The sequence below is a fragment of the Tympanuchus pallidicinctus genome, unplaced genomic scaffold, assembly GCF_026119805.1.
Source record: "Tympanuchus pallidicinctus isolate F22 unplaced genomic scaffold, pur_lepc_1.0 scaffold13, whole genome shotgun sequence".
NCBI classification, from domain to species: Eukaryota; Metazoa; Chordata; class Aves; order Galliformes; family Phasianidae; genus Tympanuchus; species Tympanuchus pallidicinctus.
In genome coordinates, this window is record NW_026294648.1 from 1,242,935 (window position 1) to 1,255,081 (window position 12,147).

The window sequence follows — 12,147 nt, forward strand, 5'->3', positions numbered from 1 at the left end:
TTCTCACTGGTGACAGGATGAGGGGAAATGGCCTCAAGTTGTGCCACAGTAAGTTTAGATTGGAGATCAGGACAAAGTTCTTTACAGAAAGGGTTGTTAAGCACTGCAGTGGGCTGCCCAGGGAGGTGGTTGAGTCACCATCCCTGGATGTGTTTAAAATCCATTTGGATGGGGTGCTCATGGACATGATTTAGCAGAGGGTTGTTAGTTAGGGTAGTGTGGTTAGGCCGTAGTTGGACTTGATGATCTTTAAGGTCTTTTCCAACCTGAGTGATTCTATGATTCTAAATAAACTGCCAAACCCCACTTAGCATTTTAGAAAACAAATATCTATCACTGAAGATAAGAAGTGACAGGACACGACAACTCACAAGTGTGCCAAGCTGTTCAACAAACAGACACCAGCAAGCTACAACAGCTAACAGTTTCCATCTGCTCTCACCTGTGGGACCTCACTGGACTGATCCTCACTAAAAACCACAGGAGAGTACCGTGGTGTTACATTAACCCCTCAATCTTGTTTAGCATTTTAGTAATGAAACCATTCACACACACTATGAAAATTCAGACCCTCTCCCATAGGTTAAGAAGGAGTATCTCCTTCTCAAAATAAAGCTTTAACATTTTTCAATGAAACACATAAGATTTCCCTTGAAGTTCTACTCAGTTGTACTCCAGGCTGATGACGGCAGACACCCCAGTTCCTCACTGGTACCAAATGTCCCCTTGATTACTCTAACTCAGGGTGAAGTGGATTGGATAGGACCTGTTCACTACTACATTGCATAGCCTTTCAAGTAGAAAAGTTCCTCTTCTTTCACATTCCGCAGCAGCTGCAGCACAAGTGACCAATGTTTCTTCAGTCACTACTACACTGAAGATCACAAAGTTGTTTCACAGTATGAGTCTGCATGTGATCTTCCCAAAAGTGTTTTAAAACAAGCATACAACACAACTGCAGAAGTAATTTCACTGACTAGTATAGTTTAGTAAGAGTTGTAACATGAGAAAAGCATTAGCTGGTGTTTTTTTTTTTACAAATAGGATTTTAATTCAGTCCATGTGCTTTCTGCACAACAGAAGGGTGTCACAGCAAAAAAAGCAAGTGCTCCACACAAAGCTCCTGATGCCTAATGCTTCAGGAAGTCAACAATTTTTTTTAAAAGATGACCATGCAAGGTATTGTTATAGATGTTATTATCCTGGTTTGGATCAGTCGCCATCATATACAACTCTCCTGCATGGACATCCTCAAAGTCAGCACTAAAGTTCTCAGGATTGAACCGAACCCACACAGTGTATCTGTAGCCAACCGTACGCATGGAATAGCCCATGATTCTGATGTCTTTTAGCTTCGGCTTGTCAGAGTCCCACTGTGGAGTGTCTGCAGGCCGGGGATATTGGCTGAAAGCAACAGGTTCTTCACTGTAACACCTCTCAGTGTCATTACAAACATCCTCCTTCTGTACCGTCTGTTCAGAGGACTTAAAATACCGGACAATGCTTGCCCCCTCAGTGCACAGTGCAACACGAAATGAAGTCTGTGGGCACGCAGGAGGAACCTGCAGGCCAGCAAGTTCAGCAAGCGTTGAAAAGAGGGAGACAAGCTCCACCATTTTTTCGCTTTGTCCTGGAAGAAACACCAAAAAACATATTACTGAACATGATGACTTGACATTGGTGCATATTTGAAACTTACATAATTAAATTGGTATTTTATTGCAAGTGCTCTGTACTAGATTTGTGGAGTAACAATCAAGGTGTGGCAGTCTGCTCTGAGAATGCTAGGCTACACATATTTTAACAAGAAGAAATTTTTGCACTTACAGTTCTCAAATGTGCAAACTCTTCAAGACAACGATATTCATTACTTTGAGAAAAAAAATTCAGAAACACAAAGCAAATTCCAGTGTCAACTGTTTAACGTGTCTGCCTTTATCAAAACAGTTCCTAATGTCACAGTGCTACACAGAGAACTCTTAGTTATTACTGTTTCAAAGCAGCTGCCACTACAAAAGGGAGGTTGAGCATTGTTTCCACAGTATTCTTATGTAGTGCAGATGCCTAAATTACCTGCTGGATTAATGCAGGCATCTACTGCAAAGGTGTAGCCAACCATAGTAAAAGTCTGTGTCCAAACACGGAACATTCCCTTCATCAATTTGTTCCCTATTAGTACAGAAGCACGCTCAATAACACCGAGAAGCTGCTCATATTGGAAGCACCATTGTATCACCCCTTGTTTTTTAAATATATTCAGTGCAAACAAACAAAGCCAAAAATTTACCTTGCGGTACCAAGCCTAAAATATGGCTAAAGGGATCAAGGTAGGGGAAGACTCTCCCTCCTCGACTAGCAGAGGAAGTCGTCATTCCTGGTACATAAAACATCAGCGGCACTCGCGTAGCAACATCAAAATTGCTGTATTTTGCCCATTCACCATGCTCTCCCAGGGACCATCCTAGACGACAGAGTGTAATTCAGAGCAGATACAGACTTGTAATCTAGAAGTCATTTCTTTTTCACTGTAAAGTGACTTTGGCAGTTGAGGCCATTAGTCTTACCAAGGTCATATTAAAATGCAAATAACCTATCTATGTTTAAACATAACAAGATTTTTCTAATACGAAAACTATTTCCACAGCCATGTAAATCTTGCAACTTGATATTCTCATATCAAGGAAACAATTACACCTGTCTCTATTTCCATTACCTTAGATGAGAATTAGGAAATCAGTATTAAAAGAGAATGAAAGAGGAGCTGTGGTTAGTCATCGCACCTGCAGGGATCTCCACACCGTGTCCACAAAGCACTAGCTTCAGCTTTGTGCAGCTGTCAGCTCTCCAATACCAGTTACACTGTAAGTGAATATCCCTTGGAGCCAATACTGCTATCTAAGCCAGACTGCCACAGCAGGATGCTACCCTGAAGGAAGCAATAGAGGTAAAATCTCTTTAGCTTTCCTCATCCTCCTGGAAGAGATACCAACATGACTTCCTTTCATGGCAGACTGATTGCTAACTTCACCATTTCCAAAATTTTTTGTCTCTCTTTGCTGCCATGGTATGGAAACACCACTTTTTTACAGTTAACCACAGCAAGAGAAGCAGGAAAAAAAAAAAAAAGAAAGAAAAATAAAGAAATGAAAGAAGGAAATGCGGTCTACAGACTGAGTGGCAGATTGGCAAATCAGGAGCTACATCTAGAGCTTCTTTTGTACATGAAGTGTTAATTCTATTACTCTGCAATTCACAAGGGCTTTTTTTACACAGACATGCTCACAAACCCAAAATAACCAAATTAACCAAACATGTGACTTTAAATTAATTAAATTGGCAATTAAGAGGACTACAGGAAGATTATCTTAATGAATGTTAGAATACTGAAGCAATTACAAGCTTGAGGTATTTTTCCCATAATCCAAAGACCCCAAATATGAGGGAGGAAAACAAATTGTTATCAATTTAGACACTGCTAGCAGCAATGACATACAAAAAAAAGAAAACAACCCAACATTTTCGTGGTTAATGAGAAAGCTTGTTGCCCGCTATAGCAGATGCCCTTTACAAATTGCAAGAAGGGCAACGTGGTGGCAATCCTTTAGCAGCAATCCTCCCAGCAGAAGTCACTCCCTGGGGCAGGAAGTGGGAATGTAGTAAGCTCAGCCCAGTGTTCTGGCAGACAGCCTCATCACCCACTCGTCTTTATTACTCATAGCCAACCCTCAGCCTGATGAAAGACACAGAGGTGCCTGCAGAGGAACAGAGCCACAGTCACAGAACTCCGTGTCGGTCCATGAAGCCGGGACAGACCAGTCAGATATACAAGGCACAGCAGCTCTGCTATGCGTTATAAAAACACACACCTAATTAATATCCCTAATTAATATTAATATGATAAATATTAATAATTAATATTTATATGAGTTGCACAATTAAGAATTCAGTAGCAGTGAGCTGGAGGAAGATTGAGATGCTTACCATGATCAGCAGTAAAAACTACTATCGTGCTACTTGAGAGTCCTACATCATCTAAAGCATTCAAGAGCAGGCCAACCTGCATATCCAGGTAAGAAACTGCTGCATAGTAGCTCTGACGAATCAGCCTCTGAAAATTAAGAAACAGGAGAAGGAATAGAAGAAGAAAAAAAAAAAGCTGGATACCTCAGAACTTCTAAAAGCAGCCTATTGCTCCCTTGCATTCGAATGAGTTATGGAAGTTTGACTTTACTGTATTGATGGCTTACCTGGAAGTCATCTGGAAGTGGTCCATAAGGGAAGGTAGCATTTAATGCTTTCACATCATCCCTCTGTCTGATATCCATCCAGGGGTTGTATGCCACAGGAGGCAGTTTCTCAGGCACCCAGGGATCTGGAGCTAACGTGATGTTTTCCAGGGGGTACAACTTCAGAAATTCCTTTGCAACACAAGCACACAAAGACTGTCCTCACCTCTAAGGTCTGCTGTAAAATTGCATTGCAAACCATTAACCATTTCTCCTTCCATGACCCTTTCTTAATGTTCTTGCAGCTAGTTTATAAGACTTCACCCACCTCCAAGTATAAAGAGGTTATACTGCTATGTTAATTAATTCCGAAAAAACTGGTCACAACTCTCTCATTAAACATCCTGAAATTCAACACAGCTGCTAAAATTACACAGAGTAAAGGCTATTTTTCAGTTTTTTTCTCAGAAACAATAATAACAAAGCACCTGTGAAACAGTTTCAATAAGAAAAACACTTTTCTAAGTTCCTTTCACCACAGGCTTTAGGTTCCTCACCTGTGGATACCTCAAAGGGATATGTGGCTTATGGTAGCCAACAGCCAGGAAGAATTTTTGCTTCCTGGTTTTCATAACGTTCAGTAAGCGTATGGCCTCTTCAGTGGTTTGAATATCAGGCAGAGTACCACCGGGCATTTCTGTCACATCCACTGGGCACACCAAGTTAGCATAAAGTCTTCCATCTTTTCCCTTGCAGGTCTTTAAAAAAAAAAAAAAAAAGAAGAAGAAAAAAAAACAGTTATGTAATTTAATTTCTGTACAAGCACAGAAATAATCTTCAGTTCTGTAATTATCAAATAAATTCATTTCTCAACCCTTTCACCAGCTGCAGATCATATGCAAAAATGAATTTCTCAACGTCTATGAACGCTGAAAGCACCAACCAGCTTGATGACTGAGGCAGAAAGTTTCAGGGGCTGATGAACGCTCAAAACATACAATTGTCATGTCTAAAGAAAAGCAGAATCTTTTCTAAAGCTGGCCAGAAGATGAAAAGTAGCTACACAAAAAAATACACAGCTTCTATAACGAATAGAGACTCTGACCTATTAAGAAGCAGGGTTCTTTTGGTTACACTATACACATGCATTTTGTGATTGCTCTGATCCCATAGAAAGCTGCCTGAAAGCTATTACTGAGACATTAATTTCTGAGCAAGTGCCAGCCATTTATGGTCAGCGAGGAAAGATAGATTCGCACAAACGGCTGCCAAGAAAAGGCGCCCTCAGCAGGCAGCTTGGGAGAGCTGTTAAATGAACATAAAGAGAACATAAATGAACACATTTATGTCATGGATACAAATGCTGTAGTTAGAATCGGTATTTTTCAGCAGTAAATGCAAGAACAAAGTATCACCAAGGCTGCCTGTACCCTCATGGCTGGATCTCCTAGCTCTGACATTTACAGACTCAGCACACAGCGTTATCCCAGTATGTGCACAAGTGTAAAATGGATTCTTTTAGGCATGTGTAAGAGTAACAAACACTCTAGAAAATCAAATCAAAATTTCAGATTACTTAAAGCTTATTTCAATTATGAGTTCCCCTCTCTGGCTCAGCTCTGTATCTGTGATATAAATTCACCAATCCTATGACAATGTTTTGTAACTGAATACAGTAAGGCTAGCATGAAAGCTGATAACTTTTCAGATAAAGAATTTCATGACCTAGATGCATGGTTAAGATCACTTTATCTTGAATTCATCTTTACATCTCAGTAACAATACCAAATTCTAATTTCTAGATAGTTCAATTCAGAACAGGCTCATGAATTAACATGACACAACTTACCATGGAGTACAGACCTCCCTTGGAAGTTTTAGCAGCAGCATCAAACTGGAGTACTTATTTCCTTGTCCAATGTTAAGAGTCTCAAAAGCCAGACCACAGGCTTATGTTAGACACAAAGAACTTCGTTATGCCTGAAAACCATTCTTTGTTAGCATCCCACAAACCACTTTTACCTTATCATTTTCATATTTTTCAGTAGAAGGATGAAAGGGTGGAATGGACCAGCTGTATGGATAGTCATCGCTGTAGTTGGATGAAACTCCTGACAAAAGCAAAGACATAAAAGTGTTCTAGCAATTCACTGAATCAGGAAGCTCCAATGCAAACGTGAGTTGTTTTCAAAATATATGTATATTTGTAATTCCACATTCTAAACGTAGGCCATCTTCCCTGAAATACACCTGTTATTGAGGAAAGACACTCCAGCTTTTCAAAGAACCTTACTTTAGGAGCAGAAGAAACAGAACTAATAATATATACATTCCTAATCAGATTTTTCATCAACTGAACATCTGTATATCCACGTAAGTTAAGCTCTGGGGTAAAGATTTACCAGAAAGAGAATCACCTAAGTATTATACTATTTTTCATCTCAGTGGTGTCATTAGTTTTTAACCAAAGAACCAAATTTCCTATTTAACCAGTAACATCAGCCATATGGTCTATATCTCCAGATCCAGACAGCCTATTGCATAACACGAAATGTGTGTATGCAAAACTGGGACAATGAAGCTGTTCACCTTTAGTAGACACCTAATTTCAAGACACGTTTTGAAAATGGCACACATTTGTTCCCATAACCCCTAGACAGCACATGAAAACATGTATTAGATAGTAGTCATCTAATAAATCTTGAGGCATTAGAGATGAGCACAAGATTGCCTTAAATGATAATCTTTAACCATTGTACAATCTGCCCCACGATAACGATTTAAGTTGTCCATGTAGATAAAAATCATGTCATTCATACACACACATTCTCAAAAACAGACCTCATATACAGGTATGTTATGCAGACGACAATTCAAACCTTACCAGGATGAAAAACTTTCCCCACAGACATGGTCACGTAGCCATTCTCTTTGAAATACTGGGGCATTGTGGAATAGTTTCCTGAATGCACTCTCCAGTAGGAGTAGAAGTCATACAGCCGGGTAGTGTCAGGTCTGCGTCCAGTAAGGAAGGACACCCTACTTGGAGCACACACAGCTTGCTGAGGAGAGAGCCAGGCAAAAGGAAAATCAGTTCTGAACATGAAACAAAGCACACCTAGCAACTGTAACCTACCAACTTCAGCATGGCTGGACAAAACATCCACGGGCTCAGAACTGCCGTGAAAGTGATATACTTCAAGCTGGGCTGAACAGCATCTTAACAGCATTTTGGGAACCCAAATTCCCAACTGGAAAACTTCATCAAGATATACATTTACCTACTTGTCATTAGCCTTTGATAACCAATTCCTCTACGCTAAAGTTCATACATTACATTTCAGCATAACCATTCTTTTCTAATACAATTATTTAAGTAGTTAAGTAATGAAATACTTTTTTTTCCCCAAAGATCTGCCTAAAACCTACTGTTATAATACCAGCATGTATTTTGCAGAGAGAAAACATTTTCATTTTTATCTCACCTGTGCATATGCATTGCTGAACACAATACTATGAGAAGCAAGTTGATCAATGTTTGGAGATTTCACAAGGTTATCTCCATAACAACCCAAAACAGGACGCAGGTCATCCACAACTATAAACAGGACATTCATGCCATCTAAGAGGAAACAAAATAAGGATACGCTAACTTGAGCTTCAGCAAGTAAAAGCTATTTTACAGATTTAATGCAGCCCAGAAATGTTCTGGAAAATTTAACCTGGAAGAATACTTAAGAGAAATAAAATAAGTCAGCAAGAACATCTAATATCTTTATAAGGAAATGTAAATACTGGGATTCAATCCCTCAACCAACACAGACAAATTCAAAGGTTTTTATTCGGCCTAGGCAGAACAACTTCCCTTCCCTTTCACTTCCCTTTTTCACAGAATCATAGAATGAGCAAAGTTGGAAAAGACCAGTAAGATCATTTTGTCCAATCATCAACCCATCCCTACCATGTCCCTCAATGCCACATCTCCACAGCTCTTTAACACCTTGAAGGACAGTGATTCCACCAACTGGGCAGCCTCTCTAATCTTTCTAACAATAAATCTTTCCTAACATCCAGCCTGAACCTCCCCTGGTGCAACTCGAAGCCATCACCTCCAGTCCTATCGCTGTTACCTGGGAGCAGAGGCCGACCCCCACCTCACCACAGCCTCCCTTCGGGGAGCTGTGCTTTAAGATCTCCCCTGAGCCTCCTCTGCTCCAGACTGACCCATCCCAGCTCCCTCAGCCGCTCCCCATCACACTTGTGCTCCAGAGCCCTCACAGCTCCGCTGCCCATCCTCGGGACACTCTCCAGTGCCTCCATGTCTGTACTGCAGTGATGGGCCCAACACAGCACCGAGCTGTGACCTCACCAGTGCACAAAACGATGATCACCTCCTGCTTCTGCTGCCTGCATTAGTGCTGACAGAAGCCAGGATGCCATCGTTGGCTTTCTTGGCCTCCTTGTTTCCCTCCACAGCATTTTCTTCAGCTACCTCCAATTCTGTTGTCTGAAAAACAAAAAACAAAACAAAACAAAACAAAAAAAACCAACACCAAACCTGCAGTCTTTTGGTTCTATCTCCTCTTGAACTTTACAAGCTAGGGCCAAAGGAGGATTACTAAACCGCATAATCCTGCTCCAAACAGAGTAAAATAAAGCAACAAGCTATCTAATATGATGCGTACGTTATTAAACACTCTCTGAAAACAGCACGCTGTACTACAGCTCCAACACAACAGAAACCACCGGCAGCCAGCAGCCCTCAGAGCCCCGCAGGAGCCCGGGCGGGAAGGAGCCCAGGCTGCAGCACGGCGTCCGCGCCCAGAGCTCCGCTCTCCACGCAGCGGCCCGGCGGGAGCCGCGCCCTCGCAAGGCGCCTTAACCCTGGCCCCGGGAAGCCCGGCCCGATTCGGCCCTCCCTTTCTGCTGCGGGGAAGGACGAGAGCCACCCGGGCCCCGCCGCACCTCCGGGCCCCGCCGTCTTGCGAGTGCGGAGCCTGGGGACCGCCGCTGCCACGGAGGAGAGCGCGAAGCCCGCGCTCGGTGCCGCCAGCAAACAGAGGAAGAGTCGGGCGGCGGCCGCCATGTCGCAGTGCCGTGGGGCGGGGACGGGAGCGGGCAGACCCGGCGGGGCTCTGAGCCCTGGGTCAGTCGCCGCGCCGTTCTCCCGCATGGTGGCGCCGTAGCCACGCGCAGAGCTGCGCTGCGTCGGGCGCGGCCCGGCCGCGGTTCTCCGCGGGAGCACTCGGAGCAGTGGGCGGCCGGGAGGGAGTGCGGGGAGAGCGGCAGGTCGGCTCTGCGGTACGGCTGAGGCGGCGTTACGGTCTGTCAGGGACAACGCTGCAGAGTGAGGGCGCGGGTTTGTGTTCTTAGCACTGTTTAGTCCTACCAGGAGTCTCTAGGCACTTAGTGCAACGCTACTCCTCGTTAAGGGAGTGGTGCCCGGGTAATTGTGTCTTCTCCATGCAGATCACAGCGTTGAGGATTGAGGAAGTCAGTTGTGTTACACTTCATATTTAGAGAAGTTGTCTCTGAGTTTAGCTCTCATCCCATTTGTTAATCAGATCTGCTGCTAGTTAATGCTCATTTTCTTTAAACATGTACTGTGTGTCCAGAACTATTATGAGATCCAAGGGCTGAGTTGATGCAGTCCATTGGGATGCTCCGTACAGCAGGCAGCATGCACTGGGCGCTGGCAGTGCCAGGGCTGAGATGTGCCCATTGCTGGCCTCAGTGGACAGGAAACCCACATGTTGTTTCCCCTCTGCAGTATTAAAATGTCCAGGAAGAACATACTCCTTAAAAAGCTCTGAAAACTCTGCATGTTTTATGTTTTGAATAGTGGAAGAGGGAAGGGATTTATTGGTGGTATTCCTGAATGACATAAACTTGCGGTTAACCTTACAAATGCTTCCCATTTGCAACTGTAAGGTTATCAAAGAGCAATATGGCAACTCGGAAAAGAATCATAGAAACATAGAATGGCCTGGGTTGAACAGGACCTCAAAGATCATCTCATTTCAACACCCCTGCCACAGGCAAGGTCGCCAACCAGCAGACCAGGCTGCCCAGAGCCACATCCAGCCTGGCCTTGAATGCCTCCAGGGATGGGGCATCCACAGCCTCCTTGGGCAACCTGTTCCAGTGCTTCACCACCCTCTCGGTGAAAAACTTCCTCCTAATATCCAACCTAAACCTCCTGTCTCAGTTTAAAACCATTCCCCTTGTTCTATCACTATTCACCTTTGCAAACAGCCATTCCCCCTCCTTTTTCTACGCTCCCCTCAAGTACTGGAAGGCCACAATGAGGTCTCCCCACAGCCTTCTCTTCTCCAAGCTCAACAAGCCCAGTTCCCTCAACCTTTCCTCACACAGAGCTGCTCCAGCCCTCTGCTCATCTCAGTGCCCCTGTGGACCTGCTCCAGGAGCTCCACGTCCTTCCTGTGCTGGGGGCCCCAGGCCTGGACGCAGCGCTGCAGATGGGGCCTCACAAGAGCTGAGTGGAGGGGGACGATCACCTCCCTCTCCCTGCTGGCCGCCCCTTTTTTAATGCAGCCCAGAACACAGCTGGCCTTTTGGGCTGCAGGCGCTCACTGCTGGCTCATGTCCGGCTTCTCATCCACTAGGACCCCCAAGTCCTCCGCAGGGCTGCTCTCAAGGAGATCTTCCCCCAGTTTGTATAAACAACTGGGTTTGCCCTGACCCAAGTGCAGCACCCTGTTGAATTTCCTTCAACCCTTGTTGAACCTCATTAGGTTTTCATGGGCCCACTTCTCTAGTCTGTCCAGGTCTCTCTGGATGGCTTCCCTTCCTTCCAATGTATCAACTGCACCACTCAGCTTGGTGTCCTTTGCAGACTTGCTGAGGGTGCACTCAATGCCATCGTCTGTGTCATTGATGAAGATGTTGAAGAGCAACAACACGGTCCCAAGACTGACCCCTAAGGGACACTGCTTGTGATCGGCCACTACTCTGACACAGAACCATTGATCACAATCCTTTGGCTGCATCAAGCCAACCAAAGGAATTACAGAAGAGTTAAAAGACCATAGCTATATGTTCTTAAACACTTAACAAGCATGTGAAGTGACTAAATATAAAAAATACGAATACAAAAAGCACACACCAAGTTTTCACTCAGCGGCATGCAAATACTGCGGTCTGGTGATGCTAACCAAGATGGCACATGTTGTTTTTCATTCTTTTTTCAGTCAAGTGCTCCTTTGACTACAAACAGCAGATCAGCAGTGAAACAGAATGGCAAATATCTATGCATCTATGATCAGACTATCAAAAATAAAACTAGAGGAAAAGTCTCTACTACAGAAAACATGCAAATTTTTTTACAGAAAAATGCCAAGCAAATGGATATAAAGGAAAAGCCTTTTACACTAAGGGTGGTGAGGCACTGGCACAGGTTGCCCAGAGAGGCAGTAGTGCTCCATCCACGGAGACACCAAAGGTCAGGCTGGGCAGGCTATGAGCACCTGATGGAGCAGTAGATGTACCTGGTCAGTGGAGGGGAGTTGTACCGGATGGCCTTTAAAAGTCCCTTCCAACTCTAAGGAATCAATGATTCTACAATTCAAAGTAATCTCCAATAGAAGAAAGATGCAGAGCCCTTGGAAAGGGTCACTTGGAGGGCCACTAAGATGATCAGAGAGCTGGAGTATCTCTCCTATGAGGAAAGATTGAGGGAACTGGGCTTATTTAGCTTGGAGAAGGCTCCAGGAAGACCTCATTGTGGCCTTCCAATACTTTCAGGGAGCGGATAAACAGGGCAGAGAATTACTGTTTGCATGGGTTGATAGTGATTTGATAGTGATTTGATAGTGATTTGCTCCTGTACTCGGCACTGGTGAGGCCTCATCTCGAGTGCTGTGCTCAGTTTTGGGCACCTCAGTACAGAAAGGACATGCAG

General features: G+C 43.9%; 1 protein-coding gene across 2 annotated transcripts; it reads right to left on the reverse strand.

Moving 5' to 3' along the window:
• Nucleotides 1-964: 964 nt before the first annotated feature.
• Nucleotides 965-9,399, reverse strand: IDS (iduronate 2-sulfatase). Of its 2 annotated transcripts, none has more exons than XM_052673297.1 (9): nt 9,192-9,399; nt 7,712-7,848; nt 7,111-7,288; nt 6,249-6,337; nt 4,784-4,984; nt 4,248-4,418; nt 3,982-4,108; nt 2,288-2,461; nt 965-1,630 (listed from the first exon to the last, which is right to left on the reverse strand). In XM_052673297.1, exons 1-9 carry the CDS (start codon nt 9,397-9,399, stop codon nt 1,131-1,133), a joined length of 1,785 nt encoding a protein of 594 aa, XP_052529257.1. In that variant the 3' UTR covers nt 965-1,130. The 2 variants fall into 2 exon arrangements, with proteins under 2 accessions (XP_052529257.1, XP_052529258.1); XM_052673298.1 differs by lacking the exon at nt 9,192-9,399 and adding an exon at nt 8,912-9,131.
• Between the last annotated feature and the right edge of the window lie 2,748 nt (nt 9,400-12,147).